Source organism: Heloderma suspectum, chromosome 2, assembly GCF_057233095.1.
Source record: "Heloderma suspectum isolate Gila_16-S chromosome 2, 16-S_ref, whole genome shotgun sequence".
Classification (NCBI taxonomy): Eukaryota; Metazoa; Chordata; class Lepidosauria; order Squamata; family Helodermatidae; genus Heloderma; species Heloderma suspectum.
In genome coordinates this window covers 166,469,744-166,492,092 of record NC_139459.1, presented here as the reverse complement: position 1 = coordinate 166,492,092, position 22,349 = coordinate 166,469,744, and the positions used below count along the sequence as shown (strand labels likewise).

Here is a 22,349-nt window from a genome sequence, read left to right as displayed (position 1 = left end):
GACTTTGGAAATCTAGCCGTGATAGGCTATGTTAATCGCTACGTAGCCTATCACGGGGGCGGGTTGTTTTTTTTTCGCTGCCAGGTAGACGGGGCGCTTCTACCCGGCCTGAATTTTGGCGGCGAGGGATGGGGCGCCTCCCGCCCGGCCTGAATTTCGGCCGGGCGAGGCGGGTTGCCTCCCCCCCTTGCATGAACTTCGGGGGGAGAAGCGAAGCGCCTCCCCCCCACCACGAAGCAAGCTTCGAGGACAGGTAAGGGACTTTCGTCCATCCCTACTCTATAGGCAGCACCAAAAGGCAGTGGCCATCTGAGGCTTTAGTATGCTACATGTACCAATTTTGCTTTTTTAATTTTTACTTTGTTTTGCAGTCGCCAAGGCAGCTTCCAGATTAAAATACAATGATGAGAAAAACAAACATATCAATTAAATCATTAAAATAGCAGCAAGAGGAGCAACTGGGTCAGTTTAAAAATATATTGCCACGCTGGAGGTTAACACAGATGAAATGCATGGTGGAATAAAAAAGTCTTTGCCACCCTCCAAAAGTTGAGAAGGGACCAACCAAAACCAAACCTCCTTCAAGAGGAAATTCCACTATCTGGGCACTACTATTGAGAAGGTCAGATTGTTCTCCTGACTGTGCTGGTCTCATGGTGCAAACTGCAGTGGCCAGATTACCAAGGCTGCTTCAGGCCCATATTTTTCAGCCCACCTCATCACCACCAGCTTTTCCCTCACTGGCTCTCAGTATTTACCCATGAGTCTCTGCACGAATGATGCCTTGCTTCTCTGCTACAGCCCTGGACTATGCTACCTGGCAGCTGGCTGCTCTTGGAACACCTGCCCTCTGACTTTTATCTTCTTGAAACAGCACTTTGATAAAGGGCTACTCACTGTACAGATTCTGGTGATCCTGTCAGAGACACACTCCGCTCTGGCAGCCCCCCACTGTCTGTAGGAGAAAAGAAAATCCATCAGGAGATAAAACTAATAAACTGCTCTCCATATAAATACCTCTGCCCAGAGAGTTTGATTCTTCTTCCAATCTGAATAAACTGGCATATCTGAAGGGCAGGTCCTTCAAACAAATGTACGCTGTAAAACAACCTTGCCCAACATGGTGCCTCCTGCACACATAAAAAATGTGGATGGCGAAATATACTATAAAGGGTGGCTTGCATTTTTCTATGGTGATTGCTGTGGATGAAACTGATTGGTCAATCAGTCTGGTGGCAACAGCAAGCAACACACAGATTGAACATTTTGGAGACACCTGCAAACCTAGCAGCTGAAACCTGGCCACACAATTATTTAGGTTAGTCCCCACTCAAGCTGAATTCGCTTGCCTCAAGTCATGTATGACTCTTTGCTTTGAAAGAGCATTGTATTCATGTTCCCATCCCCCAAAGCTCTTTTCTAATGACTCAGTAAAGTGTATTGGCATGTTCAGAACAGGCCATCTATAAGGCCCCTGCTACAAGCAACATAGTTTTTCATCCCCCTAAACTATACTGCCTTACCAGCTACTCACCTCTAAAATTATAGGGTTGGGAACGACCAACTGACAGCTGTAGCTCCATACTCTGAAAGCTCTAGCTAAATCCACTTCATGCTCTGCTCTCCCACCTCACACCTACCTGGTGAGATTTGTACTTTGCATCCAGAGTCCTGCTGTATTTTGTTGATCTGCTCCCCACCTCTTCCTATGACTGCAAAGTAAGGAAAGGGGCACTGAAAAACTCAAACTCAAGATAAAAATAGAGATGTTATCCTCTAGCAGGCATGCTTAAAGACAAGTTTCTCTCTCCCTTCCTCACAAGAGATGGGAAGGAGCCTTCTGATTTACTGGAGGACTAGGGGGATACACAAAAGGAACAAGGAGGACCACAGCACAGATAATCTGATTATGAATATCTTTTTTGCTCCTCCTACAGCCACAAGACATTCCATAAATTGGGTTAACAACAAATCCCAACACAGGAGGAGTGTAAGTGTGGGTATGGGTGTGTATGTAGAGCAAAGAACAGTACTGAGTGGACCAATAATCCAAGATTTTCACAATGTATATAATACTGCAGGGAGAAATGGGGGATAGAAACGCTCCTCCTGATTGTGCAATTCAAACAACAGGAAACAAAGTACTTAAGGGTCTCGGCGAGATAGCCTAAAAGAACCAGAGATGTCAGAGCGGTACCTCAGCATCCATGTTTCAGCCAACTTCTCTTCTAGCTTTCAGAGCTTGAATGCCAAGCCAATTTAAAACCAGGGCTTGTAAACACAATGCCTCCTGGGAACCAACACTCTCCTGCTTAGTTAAAACTCTGCTTCAGGCAGTGTTTTGCAGCCACCATTCCTTCTGGTAAAGGCCTACTCACAGAAAGTTGATGTATCCAAAGCAAAGGCCATAAGCAATCCAAAAAGGAACTCTGAACCCCTGCAGCACTCCTATAGCCTGTGCCTCTGAAGTGTCCAGAGTGAATCTGTGCTGCTGCTGCTCAAATCCCAAAAGTCCTGCTATGCATGGGAAGTGCTCACATGACACCCGCCTCAAGTTGTCCCTAGCAACTGGCCCCTACCATTTAATGAATGGAAAGCTTGCCTGAGCACTTCATGGAGGAGAACACCCACCCCACCTCTCTGGAGCTACAGACCACACACAGGGGAAACTCAAATGCTCGTCATCTCTCAGAACACACGCAAAGGGGGTCACAAACAAACCAACCTGCCTGAGCCTTCCCTGCAGGAAGCTCAGCCAACAGGCATCGAGAAGTCAGAAAGGCACTGGTTAGTAAAGATAAAGTGACAGTCTGTCAACTACAGCAACAGCAGGTTTCTCCCCTCCCTGTCTAATACTCACTGAGTCCCACCATGCCATCAGGTACTCTGTACTCTTCAGTCACTGTAGACCTGCAAGGAAAACGGTCAGCAGCTTAAAGTAAGGAGTGGGAGGGTTACAGAAATGGACCTGGTGTTCACCAGCATCCATCAAGAAACAAAAAAATGGAGAGCTCTCCTCCTCCTGGAAGGGCAGACAGGAAGGTGGCTGAGCAATTAAGCACTGCTCTGAGGACATCACCATGTACCAGTGCAAGATGCACTAGTGCAGCCTGGCAGGACCCACGGCCAAGTAAGTGGCCCGGGGGCCACTATAGCCGCATTTGCACACTAGGCTCTTCAGACACAGGTTTCAGAAACTAAAGCTATGAAACCAGAAGCTACACAAGAACCTGAAGCACCTCAAGTAATGGCCAAGCAGCACAACCCTTCGCTATCTAACAAGGCACGTGAGTGCCTGGAGTGCCTGGTCTTCCAACGGCATGCCTCTCACAAACCAGGATGCTGACCCGCACCTAACGAAAGCAGACTTTTCTCTCTGGGGCACTGAAATGCTGCCACCTTGCAGGCAAACTGAATTCACAAGTTGAACGCTTAGCACTGATTGGACCATTCCAGCTCAAGTACATGTGGGGAGGGAAAAAAAGGTCACACAGCTAATTTACCTGGGGGGAGGATGGATCGGTCCAAGCTGAGGGGGAGGTGGCATGGCTGGAAAGCAAAGCAAGGGTTTGGTTATGAATTCACACTGTAGCAGGTATGCTATAAACCAGCCATTAGCTACACCATAATCTTGTTTTTAATAGACCCTGGTAAATTAAAAACACAATGCTCACCTACCTAAATCCCACACAGCCCTCTCAAAAAAGTTAGTTTATATCTTCTCCCACTTTTCAGTATCAATACGAAAATGAACTCGAATTTGCATGTAGTTAACACAGATTTTTACCCAGCTCTTAAAAAATAAATGGCACTTACGTTCTGGCTGAGGAGCCATTTTCTTGCTCTCTGGCTGGTCTATTAAAACAAAAATGAAGAAATGCATCCAACTCTTTTTCAGAAATTAAAAAGATAGCCTCCCCTTTCCTCCATTATGCAAAACCAGCCCCCAAGACTGCAGCTACAAGAAAGGGCCATTCTAGAAACTCTAATGGCTATGATAGCTATAGCTGTTGATGCATCCACATCAGTTTATAGGCAACTGGTGCAAGCACCAGTTTTGTGTAGCCTCCATTCATTTCAATGAGTTCCGTTTGGGACTGCTATGCAAGCCCCATCAAAACAAAGAGAATCTCAGCAACTTTGCTTGAGGGACTGGTCCCATGAGTTATACTAAGTCTGCTGCACAAACTTTGCCGAGTCATGTACGTGCCACAGTGTGTGCGTTCTTCACACCCCATGGGATCCAGAATATACTTCTACATGAACAGTGTTTTCCAATGCCATTTATCCTGCCCCATCGGGGCCAGTCAACACAGTACCTCCATCCTCTAGTTGTCTCTTTTGACCACCAAATCCAAAGTCAGGAGTAGTGTTGTTCACTGTCGTAGCCGAGTCCCCCCCAATTTTAGCCGCTATCTGAAAACAGAATTGACACTGTAGTTACTACAGGGAAGTCTACCATAAATCACACAGAAAGAACTACGAGCAAATTGTTTAATACACAGGTGTTTCAAGCCCCAGGAACACATCATCAACCTAGGAAAAGTAGCATGTTTAGCTCAAAATGTATCTGAAGTCACAACACCTCACCAGTCATTCAAGATCTAGTTACCCCCCATTCAGTCTCTGTATCGTGCTCTATATGGGGCTGCCCTGAAGAAGTGTTCAGAAACTTAACCTGGCAGCAGCATTTTGCTCTAGTTCACTGAATGATACTAGGCAGTTGGAGCATATTAATGTAATATTGTGTAATCTACACTGGTTGACTTTTAGTTTCTGAGCTCAATTTAAAGGAGCTGGTTTTGATCTTTAAAGCCCTACGTGGTCTGGGAACTGATTATCTCAAAGACTGCCTTCTTCTTTCCATACCCCTGTGGATGCACCGGTCAACATCTGAGGTCTTGCTCTAGCTGTCATTGCCAAAGGAAGGTTGTCAGGCATCGACTAGAACCGAGCCTTTTCTGTGGTAGTGCCAACTTTATGAGACACCCTCTCCACAGGTGCCTGGCTAAAGGATGACTTTCAGTAGGCTTTTGGGTAACTTTACCTTGCTCTTCTAGTCTTAATTGGGTTGTAGTACTATTGTTTATTGTGAATCGCTGCTGTTTGCTGTTACCTTGAAGTTTTCTTTTGTGGTTGCTGTTATTTTTATGATTGCTGATTTCGTAAAGAGGAATTTATATTTTATAATGTTAGTGATTCCATCTTGTGAGCTGCTTTGAGTTTATTTTAGGACAAATGGGGCACTGCAACAAAGTGTTGCAATGTGGAGTACTCCTCTTCAGGTTTTAGGTGGTCCATTTCATACTTCTCCCTGGTTTTCCTCCACCCCTGCAGCAGTCAGTCAGCTTTCCATGCCTACTGAGCATGCTCAGGCTCATTGAGCTGTTTCCCCCCCCCCCCCAAATTTGGGGGAGAAGTAGACAAACTCACACCCAATCCCAGCTACATTAAAATCTTTTGATTTCTCTATTGATGACTATAGGTAGCTCTCACTTCTGTCCCTGGGGATATTTTAAAACAGCTTCTCGGTTAGAACCTGGAAATGGCTTACCCAGAGAAAGAGATGTTTCTTTTGACCCTTTCTAGATCTACGTCACTCCCTCCCTGCTTTCCAGCCACTCCAAGCCATTCCCCTCTCAAATCAGTTGTCAGTTTTTTCCCCTCAGTTCACTCTGTGCCACTAAAATCTGATGGAGCTGTTGTGGGGCAGAGATTCCACCACCTTAGGGATATTTTCCTTAAAGATTTTTGGGGCATCTGCAAACCTCAGTTTTATCCCAAGTCTGCTGATATCTTTCATGTGTGGCTGAGTGGTGGTGTTTCAGCTACATAAGCACAAGCAAGGACAATGAGATAGGTGAAAGTAGGATAGAATTTTTTTTTAATAAAATACATAAAACCCCAAATAATAATTAGTTGAGAGCATGAGCTCCCTGGACTAGACTTCTCTTCTTTTGGCTTCCAGGGTCCATCGATCTTTAAGAAGCCATTTTAAAGAATGGGCTAGCCTATGACCTAGCTCTGTTTTGAAAAGACGTTGAAGTTAATGTTGAAGGTAATACCAAGTTACTTCCTAACTCTAAGCAAAGATGCTGTTATCTAGAATTTAAATGCTGTAACTTCCACATTTGCATTTTCCTTCAGGAATGAATTATTTTCACACTGACAACCCAAGAGCAGCTTCTTTATGACAACAGAAGCTAGTACACTGCCCCACCACAAAGTTATCGTACTCTATTTTACAAACATGACATAGAAGCAGCTTTCAGACTTTTAATTTGGCATATACGTAACTTCCAATGAAAAGCACAATTTCATAGAGAAGCCCCAACTCGAGGAGTTTTAGCCACCAGATACTGTTCCACTCCGGCACCTAAAGACACACCAGCATTTCTTGTGTGAAGGAACCAACAGTTTGCCCCTAATGACTTTCAAGTCCATCTAGATCTATAAAACACCTTCTCACAGTAAAGTATAAAGGTATATAAACTCTCTACCAGGAATAGTTCTCCTTCAACTTTAGAGCTCGCACACCTTTAACAAGGACATTTTGACAGGGTAGCTTCTCCCATGCTTGTAGCACTGTCACATGACAAGGTATACCTGCTAAAATTCCAGAGGAGCATGAAGAGAGAGAGAGCGAGGGAGCGCGCGCACGCACGCAAGAAGGGGCATGGAGAAAGAGAGAGAGAGATGAATTAACTAACTAAATGGAAGCAAGAGATTGAAAACATTTGGAAGTCAATGCAAATTTAAACAGAATGGGTTGTACATAAAGATGTGAAGCTCCAGGGACAAAAACATAAATGTTTTATGGATTATGAAATGTTTTCTTTTAGAATTATGAATAGAGAGTTTAAGACAATGTGTTCTTATAATGCTAACCAGCCTCTACTCTGATGAAACTATTTCTAAAAACTACATAACAGAAAAACTTTTATGTAATACTAGAGATATAAAATTTCTGAGAAGTCATTTTTTTAATCCTCTCTGTAAGATGCCCAGCACCGGTGTTTCTTTTGTTCCTTATTCAAATTATTGTTCACATGTATATTTTACTGACAGACATTTAGGGATGCTCCAAGTCATACTCAGTTTCCCAGCACGTGAGTAGAGTCACCATATCATAACATGTGAAGAAAATGTGTGTTCCTGACAGTTTGGGTTTTGTTCTATAGAGTCCTGCATATCTGGACTTGTCCTGGTTAGATGTTGTAGCAGTCAATGAATGTAGTTCCAAACCCCACATGAGGAGAACACTGTAGGTCATCCCACCACCACCACCACATGTGATGGAACATGTGGGTTATCCCACCTATGTGTTTTTTCTTTTTAAAGAACTCACTGCTACAATTTTTAAATAAACTTTCCCATTAGACCTCACCATCAGGCAATGCCGTCTCTGCCATTAAGCCTTTAACTGCTTCCACAAAAATAAGCCCCCTCTATAAAAGAAACTCAGTAGCCTGGTTCCTATGGCATAGGCATATGGTTTCAAAATGAACAAGAATTAAGTTTATTAAGGGGAATAATTTTCCAAGTCATACATCTCAATTTTATGTTCCTGAAGTAACTAAGCATAAATCTGTAAAAAGAGTGCTAATAATAAAAGAAGCATTGCATATTTTTATATCCCCCCATTTTTGCCCCCCCCCGAAAGGTTCTCCCCACAGCTTCAAAACATCTAGAAATTTTACATCTCTAGTAGTACACAACAGCGTCCTGTTGCCAACAGAACAGACACTCATAGCACACCATCCAAATCTGCTCCAAAGCATCAGGGGATTGTCTGGAGCAGATTTAGGGGCATGTGGAGGGCTATAGGGGAATGGAAACTCCCATTGTGCACTGGTTTTAGCCCAATACAACCAATAAAGAGAACAGAAGAGGACTAAGATGATCATGACAACAGGTAGAACAGATTAGGCAAGCTGACAAATCCGAGACAAAGGGTTTCAGAGAAAGAGCAGGTGCATATCTATATATCCAATAAAGACTTAGCCCTTTCCCCCACCACAGATTGTTACAACAGCTACATTCTAATGGGTGACTTTAATGATGTCCCAGATGGATAAATGCCAAGAAGCAAAGCAAAACAAAAACCCGGCAGCAAGTCCTCCAATATTTTACCAAATCTGTCTAAATGGTAGTGATTTTGAGTTTAGTAGAACTTTGGAGGTGGATGAATCCAGACGATAAAAGTTACATATTTTGCTCTAGCTCATATGTGATTTTTTTTTAAAAAATCAAACATAGTACTGAGAGCTGTAAAATAAAGATAAGGACCTTTTCAGATTTTTATCAGAATGCATTGCTCATTAGGAATGAAGAGGCAGTAGAGGATCTGGCAATTAGTTAAAGTATTTGATAACAGAACACACAGAGATAAATAAAATCTCAAATGATTTGCAAATGTGTTTTCAATTAAACAGAAATCCAGGGATGAAGTGGTCACCAATTTCGGAGGCAGCACAGCCCTTTGTTAAAGCACCATTTCTGAAAAAAAAAGACGCTAAGGCTGCAATCTTATGAATACTTATCATGGGAATAAGCCCTACTGAACACAAGAGGAACTTACGTCTGAGTAAGTATGCCTAAGATTGCACTGGACAAATCTAAACATAGGATAAAAAGAAGACCTGGACTCGTTTCGAAAAGTTGAAGATTAGACACAAAGGTGGAGACACTGCGATATACTCCAAGTGAACAGTAGTGAGGGAAAAGATTAATAGCTTAGAAATTATGAAGCCTAAACCTTTACCTATGCTAAAGTCTATACCTTTAGCACAAGTAAAAAAAATATTTTGAGCACAAAAAAGACAGCAAAAAACAAAGCAAGAACAAACTGTGTCCACAGTAAAAACAGGAAAAGGTATGAAGAATTGATATAGAGATGTGGAAAAGTTTGAGAAGTGTTATTTTGAGTTTTTATTTCAGAGTTTTGTTGGGCATACCATTTCCAAAGTGATCAAGGGCTGATATAGTATATTAGATGCCTGCAAAGGTACTGGAGATTATTCAAGATATTGCACTGAACAGCTAAGGTGCAGGCAAATTTCCAGCACTACTTTATAAAGGAAGGTAGATATGTTTTGGGTGACCTCTTAAATGCAGTGTGAGATGAGGGATAGTCCCTCCTTCTCCAACTCCAAGCTGAGGACCTGGGGTGGGGGATTCTACCCAATATGAACACCAGCCCATGCCACTCAAGCTGGGGGTGGGGTACATGGGGACTGGCTTTGGCTCTACATGTGCCAGGTGCTTGGAATGCACAGCAGACATTGCGACAAGCCCATGTGCTACTGCCTCTCCTTTCCAGCTCAGCCCTGGACAGAGGTGGTGGAGGCACATTAGCTTTCTTTGTCTCTGCCCCTTGCAGATGATCCAACTTTGGTTTGCTCAGCAAGCAAAGAGCCAAACCAAATTGCAGGCTTCTGCTTTCTGGGCTGCAGAGCATTCTTCACAATTCCAGGACTGGGAAGGGGCCTTGGGCTCATCTAGTTTGGCAAAGGCTTGCTGATCATTCGCCACAGCAACCAAGTTTATGGAGCCCCATTTATAAAACCTTTTCCACTTCTGCTGAACATATTCTATTGCGTGCTTGGAACAGAATCAAATACTGGAATCTCAAAAGGAAGCAAGGATTAATTTGATGATTAAGGCAGGTAAAGATTCAGCATTAATTCAGTTCTATCATCCAATATCCTTAATAAAAATGTCAAAATACAAGGTTCAATTTTGGCAGACTAACAGCTTTAAGGCGTAATGCTATGGTCCCTGGGAAGGTGCAAGCCCTCTCCATGTGGTGGTGGAAAGGTCTACCACTGTTGCTCTTCTGCCAGAACTCTGATGGCGGAGGATGAAAAGGAGGTGCAAGATCCAAAGCCCTCCCATTACCCTGACTTTCAAGGTGGCTGAATCCAGAAGACAAAGGTTACATATTTTACTCTTTAACTTATAAGACGTACCTGAAGATTGATTTCATTTTAAAGAAGCACTGAGAGCTGTAAAACAGGAGAAAGCTGGAGATGGCATAGCTTATTTATTATTGAGTGCAATGGGAGGGATGACTTAAAAAAGCTTCTCCCACTCCCACCCCTCTGGATTGCTCTGTACAGGTAAGGTAAGTACAGGTAAGGTAAGACCAGATTAATGAAGGAGGGATAGATAAAAAAAACACAAAAGGTTAATCACATTATGACGACAAAAAGAACTATATAAGAAACTTCAGTGTGGAGAAAGCCTTTGACAAAGTCGAATGGGTAGGGGGGGTTAATAAAAAATTTTGAAGGAATCTGAGTTTAGTAGGAACTGCACTAAATGGATTCACTTAATTTATGGAATCTTTGCCTGCATGCCAGAGAGCTTTGACTATCGGGCAATATAAAAATGTAGTGAATGAATGAATGTCCTTCCACTAGGATTGAAGAGAATGGTATGCTGTCCCAGAGTATTTTTGCTTTATGCACTGAGGTTGTGGCTACTAAAAACAGAAGTAATGCTAATATGAAAACATTATCTTCTGGAAGTGACAACATGAAGATTTCATTGTATGCAGCTGAACTGACAACAGTTACACAACCAGCAACCTGTAACATCAAGATTAGATAGCTTAGATTTTGAGCAAAAGTAAATAAGGATTTATCAGAATGGAAAAAAATGGCCCTGATTTAGGAAAATATTTTACTATAGATATTTGCACTGTCAATGCTATTTATATTCCATATGATTCAATCGTCATTTCAAGAAAAATACTACAGAATTGGCAGAAACTCTTGCGATAATCTATACAGGGAAGACAAAAGGCAAAATGAGATATGGTATATTCCAGCAGAACCACTGAACTGACAATACACAATATATTTTATTATTGATCCTGGTTAGTTGCAAAGTCCACCTGATTCTTGAGAGAGCCAATATAATTGGGGGTCAAATGGGGGTATTCTTGGCTGTGGATCCCTTCTGTTGAATTCCGTTGCTAAGGAGGTTTTCCAGGTAAAGCTATTTCATTCTCCCAGGCCTTTTAAATATTTTACACATTCACTGGCTGCGTTCGGATGTCACTTTAAGCCATGATGGCTAAATACGCTACTCACAATAGCTTAATTTTAACTTACTCCACAATGCCCTGCCACACAAGCAGGCTAATAAACTACGACAAGTAGCTTATTAAGCTACTGTGCATAATCTGAATCATCCCCCCTTGTCAAGCAGCAGTCCTCCCGCCCAAGCAGTGGTGCTGTTTCTCCCACTGACAAAGCAGCAAGAACCCCATGTGCACCAAAAAGGGGGTGGCAGCTAGTGAGGTTTTGCAGGATCGGGATGAAACGTCACACACAGCCTCTCCTATTTGGGAGGCACTCAATCCACCATCAAAACCCTGCACAATTACTCTAGAGGAGAGAAAATGCCAAGCACAGCAAAAAGGAGGTGGTGGCTATAAAACCTTTGGGGTTTGCAGGATTAGGACCAAACCTAATACAGAGCTGTAGTGCCCTTTCACTGTAGCGCTTTCTTGCTGAAGTGGACTTGCACATTTCTCCCCAGACATTACTGGCATAGAGGCTTTAACTGTTCCCAATACTGCAACTGCGCAAACGCACAAAATAAAAATTAAAAAGGAACAGAGGCAACTGCAGAATAGGGGAAAAACATGCTCACTTTTTGCCCCATCCCAGCAAGCTATCAGGGAGCTTCCATTACAGAGAGAATTCTCACAAAAAACAGAGCGATGTCAGCGATCTGAACCACTCTCGCCACGCAACTCTGTAGGGGAGCAAAATAACCCACGGTGCCTGACAGATGATAACCGACGGTGGGTTAAATAATCCCTATTGCAGACCATGGGTTATCAGAGTGGGTTATTTTGGCCAAATACGCCATCATGCATTTAAAAATTCCCAACAGACAACACAATAAGCCACTGTGGCTTATTTAACCCATTGTGGGTTAGCGTGTCATCCAAACCCAGTCACTCAGTCTGCTGCTGCTTTTAATCCTTTTTAAAGTGTATTTATTTGGGAGATGATATTACTCTATTATTCTAATTATTCTTAATTACTGGATACATCATATTGGTAGAGGGGTTGATCGGCCAATGATTGTATTTGAGGTATGACTGTGTAGTGAAAAATAAAGGATTACTATCTAGAAAGTATGTGATGTTTATAACATTAGATCAGGAGACTACCAGATACATGAATAATTGGAATAGAGATTTGGAGATTAAAATCACAATGGGAGTTTGGAATTATATATGGAATACAAGCATAAAGTATACCTTGATAATCATTTAAATATGTTATCTAACTGAGACTTGAGATAGCAGACATAAATTAGAATGAGCAGATTACTGAAAGTGAGAGGATGCAAAGCATAGAGTGAAAACTTCTATATTTGCAAAATAATCAAATTGGTTCTTCATTTAGGCTGCAATCCTATGGCCCCTTGGACGATGTTCTAGGAGCCATGGGAGAGTCCGGCCCTCCCCTTCCAAGTTTGGAAATCTGATCTTGGATCCCCCCCACCGCCCATGATTCCGTGGCTCTTCCCCTTAGATGGTGGAGAGAAGGAAAATGGGTGGATTGGGGGTGTGGTATCCAATGAAATGAATATAAACTTGAGAACACTCCAGGAGAGAGCGGAGGACAGGAAGGCCTGGCGTGCTATGGTCCATGGGGTCATGAAGAGTCAGACACGACTGAACGACTGAACAACAACAAATGGATGAAGTGGGTTGGGCGGAGGCTCTAGATACGCAGCATCCAAAGCCCTCCTAGCCTTCTGCCACACCAACAACACAGAGGAAAATTTAGCCCACCAAGAGCTGGTCTAAATGCTTCCCTTCCAGTGCTCACAACTGGAGGGAAATGAAAAACTAGGAGGAAAGGAGCAGCAAACTTTGCTCTTCTCTCCTTTCTGCCCATCCAGCAGGAGCCTAGCAGGGCTTAGGAAATGCTGGAGCACTCCGTAAATAACAGGATTGCCCTGCCCCATAGAACAAACAGTAGGATGGCCCTGCCCCACAGAAAAGCCTCCCTTAACTCAATGTATTTGGTAGAAGGCACCGATTAACTTTAGAGCTAATATATTTATATTCAGATTCAATATTAACCAAACTCTTAAAGAGAAACTTGGTATTTTCATTTTTTTAAAACCATTAAAAAACTATTTTACTATATTTTTCAATCATTGGTTTTTATCTACCATGGTCTTGAACCATTTTCTGAATCAGACCAACATGTGGGAAAAGAGGAATCAAAGTTAACATCATGGTCACAATCTTGAGGTGTGGAAGGAACAGTAAACTAATCAAGAAGAAAATAAAGCTAAAAAGAAGTTCAGTTTTAAGAAAGTGAGAAACCATCCATGACGAAATAGTAAAGAAAGCATTGGAAATCCGAGTGTATGAGTTGAATCAGTTAAAGATCAGCACAACTGAACATCATCAGCATATACATGGTACTGAAGATAAGAGCACCATGGGAGAATATATAAAGTTACAAGTGGACCCAGGACAGAAGGTGGTGGGATGCCAACAGAGAGGGGGAAAAGAGAGCAAACCATTAACAGAATCCTTCAAAATGTAATGGGAAAAACATGACTAGAAACCCAGAATCAATGGAGCCATAATGTCCAGAATTTTCCATAAAGAGCACGGCAAGTAGCAAACAGTGACTACCCAACATTCCAAGAATAGGCTGGATCTCCAGGTACTGCAAAACGCTGCAGTGCCACTATCTGGAATGCCAATAAGGAAACGGAAACAGCTGATCCACAATTTTTTTGTCATTACAGCAAGCAAGACCAATTACAACAGCTTCGCAAGTGAAGTTTAGAACAGGTACAGCAGAAGAGAAAAGAACAGGACTAGCACTGACTGCATATTGAAGTCTACTGAGGACAAAGGATTTAGGAGATACTGGGTTGGTTCAAATGCAACACCAAACCGTCATTTGACACTACACGAATGAGCCCCCCCCCATATATAACACCAATTCCTCCAACGCTTACTATTTAGGGGAAAACTATAACTTTTTGATTAGATCCAAGCTAGGCAAATTATGATTTGTCACTAAGTTGGAAGTGAGATGGGAAATCAAAGCACGCTACCAAGGCCTCTTTTATGTGTTGCCAAAACATGAACTGAACTGCTCCACTGTAACCTCAAGAATGGCAGGTAGTCCAGTGCTAACACAAGGATCAGAATACAAATCTGTGTCAAACTCCTAACTAAGAAAGAATGTAGTAGTGGATATGAGCTGGCTGAACTAACGAAGGGTATCTAGAGAGCAAACAGTCTGAAACAAGGAAGTCAGCAAGCTACTTAGACTTCAAGGGGCTAACCTGAGGAAGTAAGGAGGGTTACAGTGATTCTTAGCAGAAATGTGCAAAAACCACCACCAAATCTGACAACAAACAAGCAGATAGATGAGAAAAGGTGGGAGAAAAGATGGATTCCAGATAATGAGGCAGTGTGACCAGAGAGAGAAGTGTTCCTATTAATATATAAACAGAATGAAGCATGGATTCATGGCTTTGGCAGCTTCCTATTTTTTCTGCCTGTTACTTGCATTGGATACAGTTTGATGGTTATGTAAAAGCTGTTACTGGATCCTATCATTCAAAATGGGGACTTTAGAAATTAAAAAATGGTTCTGAGAATCTGAATTTCATCAAGTGGATACAAAAGTAATACATTAATCAATTTGCCCTGAAGTGACACCTTGGGGCCACTTGATCAGATAGGAACTAGTGGGAAATCTTTTTATATGTTTGTTGGATGCACTAGATTGGTATCTGTGGAGGGGTCAAAAGTTCTCACCTCAACAACTTCCTGCAATGCCTCAGCCATATGGCAGATCTACTAGTGTCTGCTATACATGCACTATTGCACTGCTCCTAAAAAATAATACCTTTTCTCCTTGATGAACAAATTCTAACTTTAAAAAAATTACAGAGCATTTAAAAGGGCTGAGATTTCCCTTTGCAACCAAAATAGATCCATTACAGATTTTTAAAAAGTAGAATGGTAGGGGGGAAAAGCTAAAAAGTACTTTAGATGGGGTTTTTTGGTCACGTCTAACCTTAACTAATTTGATGACCAAAACTACTTCAGGCGTTTACTGCTCTGAACTTTGTTCTAACAATAGTCCAGGGGATGAAAATCATACTAGGGCTTAAGCACAACTCAAGGAAATTCTGTAGTTACCATAATTAGTCTTAGCTCTGGACTTCTAAGCCATCAATATTTTCAATGCTTTCTAAGAAAAAAAAGCTGCAAGGTGTGACAACTTACTAGGCAATTATGATATTCACACTCTCAAGGAAGGAACACCAGTAACATGTTGCCATCCCTTTCCTCTTTTAAATGGTAGGTTTTCACAATAATATTTTAATATATTGGTGGGCAAGCTAATTAACCCTGACACGCCCAAATGAAACAGTTTGAATTCCAAAAAAATTTCAGGGTCCAGGCAAAAGAAACCTAGGTTTTCCTTCCCTCAAATAGTATCTCCCCAGAACAAAAAGCCTCTTTGCTCCAGAAGAGAACTCTCCCTGCCCCTCATGGTAATCAATTTAGATTGTGGCTGTGTAGCAGCCTCAACTTTGCTTAGCAGCTGAATACCAAAAAGCACACTGCCCAGTGTGAAAGAGCCCATGCATAAGCAAATATCAAATCTTTACAGGGACAGCCTTTACATCTACAGGTAAGGTGGCATAGTGGCTGTAGGCCCTACATGGGTTTGAACTCAGTCTCCATTGTCCAATGCTCTACACTTCAAACCCCTGTCCAGCCACGGAGCTTTCCTAGGTGATCCTGGGGCAATCAGTCAATATCACCCATAGGACTGCAGTGATAATGAGATGTCCCATCCACCCTGAGCCCCCTGGAGGATGGTTAGGAGATAAAGGTGTGAAAAAATGAAATAAAATTTAACATCTCAGTACACCACAGAGCTTACCTCTCCCCTTCTCCTTCCCCTCAGCAACTGCTCCCCCTTCCTTGCCTCATCTACTTCCAGAACCTAATTTATAAAACAAGAAGCACTGAAAGTAACTATCTAAGAAGCAACACCTCCCAAGCTGGTTCCAAGTACACAGAGACTAGCTATTGTTCCTTAACGGTAAGCAGACATATGCTGCAGACAGGTGTTCCAGGAGTGAACCCTGGCTCTAAACTGTTTATAAAATCATATTCCTTTCTCATTTATCTTTGTTCCCCTTACACTAATGTGCCTACAGCAGAACAAGTTTTCCTCCTTCTCTGTGGAAAGTTTAAACTACACTTGCAGGAGAATGAGGTGAGAATAAGATGGCAGAGTCCTGAGATAATAGAGTGGATAGTAACATTTCAGACTGCAGGGGGGACGGGGACCTTTCAGTGTCCCACATATAAAACCAAAACACTTACTGCAAATAAAAGCAAAGGTCAACCAAACTCTCTGTAAGCAGAAAATAAGAACATCAGGGAAGAAGGGTTAGCACAGCCCTTTGTAATTTTTCAATAGCTATTGGCTCAATTCAGACATAAAAGCAAACCAAAGGCTCACACACTCTCTCCTCCCCTTTATTTGCATATGAGGGAAAGAGATTGGAAGCTTCAGTTGACAAGTTGTACAACCTACCGCTTGCTCTCAAACCAGAACTCCAAACCATGATTTGAGGACAAACTATGGGTTGTGCAAACCATATCCTGCTGCATTTGGATGAAAAGGCAGACTATGGTTTTCCACAACTAGCAATGGAAGCTTCTAATCTCCTTCCCTCATGAACGAAAGAGAAACTGAGCATTTGAGCCTTAGGCCCAACACAAACCATGGTTTACTGCAACTTTCCCCAACCTGGTGCCCTTCCGATGTTTTGGATTTCAACTCCCATTAGCTCCAGCCAACAGTCAAGATGCGCTGGGAGTTGTAATAGAAAGCACCATGGGGAAGGCTGGTTTACTGTTAGACTTGAATTGAGCCATTGTCTGTCTCCAGCCTTATATGGGTTGGACATGTATTGGGAGATGCCCTTTTATCAGTCTGTTTCAATCCCCTTCCAATGGGGCCTAGTCCTTCGCATGCCATAGGATGAGGGTGGGTAATCCAGAGTTGGAAAAATGGACAGCACTAGTTAAGACTGCAGGTGGGAGATCACATTGTATAAGTTCCCCATGTCAAAAAAATAAAATCTCTGGAAATAGAGAACTAGCACACAGGGAGTAGGCTAGAACACAACCTTTCCCCCTTGACCTGCTTGTGTGTGTGTTTTAGCTCTGGGAAGCTTTTTATAAAATGGTAAAGCATTCAAAAAAAGAGATCAAACCTTACTTACAACTGAACTCATTCTACCACCTTCTTCTGGTCCATGAACAGGCCTTTCTGTAGGTTCCACAGAACGAGATGACAGACTGAGTTCTGAACTGTACCATTGCAGTGTGCAGGTAGTGGGTGTTTTTCAGTGATGACCCATGCCATTACTTAATTTATTACATTTCTATATGGCCCAACAGCCAAAGATTTTATTTTAAAATCATATAAGTCTAAAAAACTAGCACATCAGGGAAAGCTGTGCTAAGAACATATCCCTGGTATGCTAATTTTCTACATGCAAGGAGTCTGACTGCTGTGGGTTTGAAAACACACATGGAGTATTAAAATATATGACTCCATCACCTGCAATCTGTAGTACGGTCCAGAAACCCATCATCTCACTCTGCCTATTCAATTTTTAATCCAACCAACAGTAGGAGTTCTAAACAGCTTGTTGGAGATTTTAACCTAGACATGATCTCCACGTGCACCACATTAACACACAATAGCTACCTCCCTGAAGGTAGACAACATTGGGGATGGAGTTATACTAAACCACCCTCCCTATTGTGCTAGCTTTCTACATGCATGGGTTTTTGTAAAAAAAAAAAAAAAAATCGAGACTATTAAAATATGTGATCCTCGTCACCTTCAACCTAAAATAGTACAATCATCTATTATAACACCTCAGTTTGTCTAGAACAGGAGTAGGCAACCTGGTGCCCTCCAGATGTCTTGGATTACAATTCCCATCAGCCCCAGTCAGCATGACCAGAGATTGTGGGAGTTGTACTTCAAAATACGTTGAGAGCATCAGTTTGCCTATCCCTGGTCTAGGCATGACTTCCACGTGCCCCCACGTATCAGGTTCCCCCACCCCACCCCACCCCACCCCACCCCACCCCACCCCACATCCTTCCTGCAAGTAAAAACCAACACGTCGTGGAGAGAGCTGCGCTAAACCTTTGGTCCCTGCTCTACTACCTTTCTGCTCGCAGTGAGTAAACCCCTTATTCTTTAGCTTTCAGTGGCACAGTCCAGAATTCTATCGCTCCAGAACTCTGCCGCTACCTCAGCCCCTTCCAGGGGAAGAGCTGCTCTCCAGCTTCGCCATCACAAGGCCTGTTCCGGGGGGTTGGGGCGGGGGAGGGAAAGGCGCATGAGAGATGCAGCGCCTCCCGCCCTCTTCCCATTACCTCACGGTCGGGTCGCCCTCCCCCATCCACTTCAGTTCCCTCACCTGCCGGGCGCGCTGAACCGCGTCGGCGAAGGCGTCTTTACGGATCCCGCCAGGTCCGGGACCCGCTGCTCCCCCGGCCTGTCCGGCCCCGCCGGCACCTCCTCCGCCTCCCTGATTTGGAGGCCCGGCAGCCCCAGCTCCTCCTCCCGCGCCCGGCGGCCCAGCGGAAGGCGGCGGTGGACCGCCGGCGCTATAGTCCGACATGGCGGCAGAGATGGAAGCGGCGGCAACGAGGGCTCAACGCGGGAACCAGGCCGAGCGCTCTCCCCCTCTCCACACACACACGCCCGCACTGCACGCTGGGAACGCGAGGGGCGGGACTCCCCGCCATTGTTCCCGCCTCCTTCGAAGGCCAATCGTCCAAGGGCTGGAACTGACTGACAGAACGAAGAAGCCACTGGGTCTAAAGGGAAATAGGCGGCCTCACTGTCTGACCTATTCAAAGCGAAGGAAGGCGGGAGTTATAACTTGAGTGTCAGAGAACTCCCCGAATGGTAAAAAGGGAGGCGGTTCTACATGTTTTATACCTATTGGAGAATGGTGGGTGCGGGATGAGTGGTGAGCGTTGAACCAACCAGAGTGCAAGGATTGCTCAACCTCTGCTCTTCTATTGGATAAATCGCGAATACGTCATCTTGCCATAGGCGTAGATTGCGTTTCAACCAATCCAGCAGTTACGTTCTACCTAGAGGCTGGTCGACTCCCGCTCGCCGATTGACGGATTTGAAGGGCGGGATTGATGCGTGATTGATAGAGAGGCCAACCACTCCAGTTAGGTGACTCAAAGGGAGTTCCCTCCCCCCAAACACCACTCTCAGAAATTCTAAGGCCCTATCAGGAAAGGCGAAGAAGCGCGCGCGCCCTCCAAAAATCACCGGACAGGAGCGGAGGAAAGAACTAGGGACTAAACACAATTTATCACGTAGACACGGAACACAGAGCGAGGAGACGGGAGAGGGGGAGGAAAAGGGGGAAATGCTTCCGCTTCATCTCCCCGAAGATGCCCATTGGTTGAAGCGCTATAGTGAGGCGGGGATACAGCATGATTGGCATGCCGCCGAACCGAGAAGCGGGATGAGGTATCTCGTCTCCCCTGGGCCGTCCTCGCCCTCCGGTTGTCATGACAATGAAACGACGATTGCCGGAAGGGGCAGAACTAATCGCCCCCCCCCGCTTCCGCGCGTGCGGGCCGTATAGACCTTAAAACTGGCGGGCTGAGCTGCCGGCGGGCTTCGGGCTTCCGTGAAACTATTTTTTCCTTCCCGCGGGGCGGAAGCGAGAGATGCCCCCAGATGTCGGATGGCGACGGAGCTCTCATGGGGCGGCGGCGGCAAAGCGTCTCCTCCCCCGCCCCCCCCACACACGCAGGGGAAAGGTGCCGGCAAGGAGAGGCGCCCCTGCCCCGCCCAACGTTTGTGCGCGTGACGCGGTGACGCCATCCGTTCACGGCCCCGAGCAACGGGCACGGAGAGGCGGGCTGCCGCCTCTGGCCTGGCGGGGGCCGGCGGCCGTCCTCGCGGCGGCGTAGCCCTTGATGGGCTTCTCCTCCACGAGCCTGCCTCGGCCCCGCCAACGCCATCCGCAGGGGCGGCCGTCACGGCCTCCTGTGGTAGGGCGTTCCGCAGGTTACGCCCCGCGCTCCGTGGAGCAGCACTCGACGGCCTCCCGGCTTGAGCCGCTGGCTTTTCAAAACAGGCGGCGGCCCTCGGGGCTCGGTTAAATTTCAGAAAGCGCTTTGCCTTCTCAAGCGCGAATGGGGCAGTTAAAATCGTAGCATGGTTTTAGCAGCGGCGACCCGTACAGCGCTAAAAGGCCTGGCGCCTCGGAAGCGGCAGCCCGCCCGCGCGCGCGCGGCACCTTACCGAGTCCGATGAGAAATGCAGTTCCTTGGTATCGGGTGGCTCTAAGGGACGCCCGCTGCCAAAAACAAACCACCAGGCCCTGTCAAGGGGGTCGAATGCACCGGATTACTTCTGTTTCAAGAGACACGATGTATTTGATATGTCATGAATAAGATCGAAAACTTCAAAGGGAGGCTCCAGCATGAAACTGCTGGACTGGAAAGTACTGGCAAGTTTGATACATGTTTGTTTAGGGGAGGGGCAGGTAGCCTGGTGCCCTCCAGTTGTTTTAGACCACATCTCCGGTAATCCCTTACCATTGGCCATGCTGGCTGGGGCTGATGGGAGTTGTAGCCCAAAACATCTGATGCATACCAGGTTGCCTGTCTCTGGCTGGGAACCAGTCATTTCTCTCCCACTGCAGGTGTTAAATAAGCCTAGCAAAGCTAGGGAGATTCTGTTATCACCATCTACCACTGTCAATGGTCACCTGTTCTTGTAAACATTGAGTTTGGCATAGAAATGTCACAGGCGGGAGGGTCTTTTGCCCTGTTTCATCTCGCACACCCCCGTGCCCCATGCAACAAGCAGTCTATGTCAGCTGAGGATAGTACTCCGTGCATCTGATAAAATGGGCTGTAGTCCATGGAAACATCTGCCACAATAAATCTGTCTGTCTTAGTCTTTCAGTTGGCACAAACCTCTTCTGCATTTATTGCAGCAGATGATGTCATGGCTACCTCTCTGGAACTGTGTAATAAGTCATTCTGACACATTTGAAATCTCACAAGAATTCTTCCTTGAGAGATATATGAAAACCCAGTAAGCTGAAAAATGCTATATCCACTCATCTTATTTTTGAGATATTGCAAGTGACTGTTTACATTTCCCCAGATAAAGGACCTAACGGGGTATTATTTTATTTATTTACTCCAAAATATTTCTGGCCGCCTTTCCGGGCAGAAGCCTTCCCAGGGCGGCTTAACAGCAATCAAATACAATGGTAAGACCCTGTTAGATTGCTGGTCTTGAGTGAGCCCGCAAAAGCTAAGAGGATGAGTGGAAGAGAATATCCCAGCATAATGGACTACATCAATCACATCCCTGACCAAAAACAGCATCTTGCATCACACTGTAGATTCAGAGCCACTAGGCTACTGGGTGGGAAAAGAGAGAAACAGAGAGAGGCTGAATAGGAAAAGGAGCTTTAGAGAAGGAAAAGTATTAGGTGACAAAGTGAACATTATGATGCTGCCTTAGGGGGGATTTAGATGACACCCTGCCCACATTCAAGGAATGCATAGTGGGGGGATTGCTTGGCTGTGTGGGCTAGCCCTGACACCACTATGCCTGGTGGGAACACACCTCGCCGCCTGTGCATTCAGCACATGTGTGAGAGCTCTATGTACATGCACAGGGATCCTTCATGCAAGGCGGATCCTGATTGAGCTGATCCCCCATTTGCATGGAGGATCTCAATACATGTACACGCATGGAAATGCACAGCTGGCAGGGGGTGTGGCTGACATGTGCACCATGGAGGTGCCATGGCCGCCACTGGGCATGGCCCCGCTTCCCCTTCCAAGGTGTGAGGGATGTTTGTAGGATCACCTCTGCCAAGTCGAGCTGTTGGTCCATCTAGCCCAGTATGGACTACTCCAGCATTCCCCAACCTGGTGCCCTCCAAATATGTCTGGCAGCAGCTCTCCAGGATCTTAGAGTGCACTTCCCAGCCTTGTTACCTGAGATCCTTGTTACCATAGATTCTGGGGGTGACCTCCTGCAAGCAAAGCGTGTACTCTACCACCAAATGACATACCCTCTCCAACTAGCAGGAACTGTTGTCTAGGGGATGTGGGCTCAGGATCTCTAACCGAGAATCATCAGCACAGCACCTTCATTAAACTATAATTCCCAGAGAAAGCCATGATAACTAAACGGCTATAACACCACTCTAAGGGCATA

The 22,349-nt window shown here is 44.8% G+C and overlaps 1 protein-coding gene across 4 annotated transcripts in view; it reads right to left on the bottom strand.

Moving 5' to 3' along the window:
• KHSRP (KH-type splicing regulatory protein) overlaps positions 1–18,837 on the bottom strand; it is a 31,083-nt gene extending 12,246 nt beyond the window's left edge. For 2 of the 4 annotated variants that reach the window (XM_084835777.1, XM_084835778.1), the window contains exons 1-7: positions 18,544–18,837; positions 4,320–4,416; positions 3,817–3,855; positions 3,504–3,549; positions 2,861–2,910; positions 1,641–1,712; positions 898–955 (exon numbers count right to left, since the gene is read on the bottom strand). In XM_084835777.1, coding sequence (XP_084691903.1) covers positions 898–955; positions 1,641–1,712; positions 2,861–2,910; positions 3,504–3,549; positions 3,817–3,855; positions 4,320–4,416; positions 18,544–18,747 — 566 coding nt within the window. In that variant the 5' untranslated portion in view covers positions 18,748–18,837. The remainder of the gene's footprint in view (positions 1–897; positions 956–1,640; positions 1,713–2,860; positions 2,911–3,503; positions 3,550–3,816; positions 3,856–4,319; positions 4,417–18,543) is intronic. The other 2 variants (XM_084835779.1, XM_084835780.1) reach the window with 1 other exon arrangement.
• Between the last annotated feature and the right edge of the window lie 3,512 nt (positions 18,838–22,349).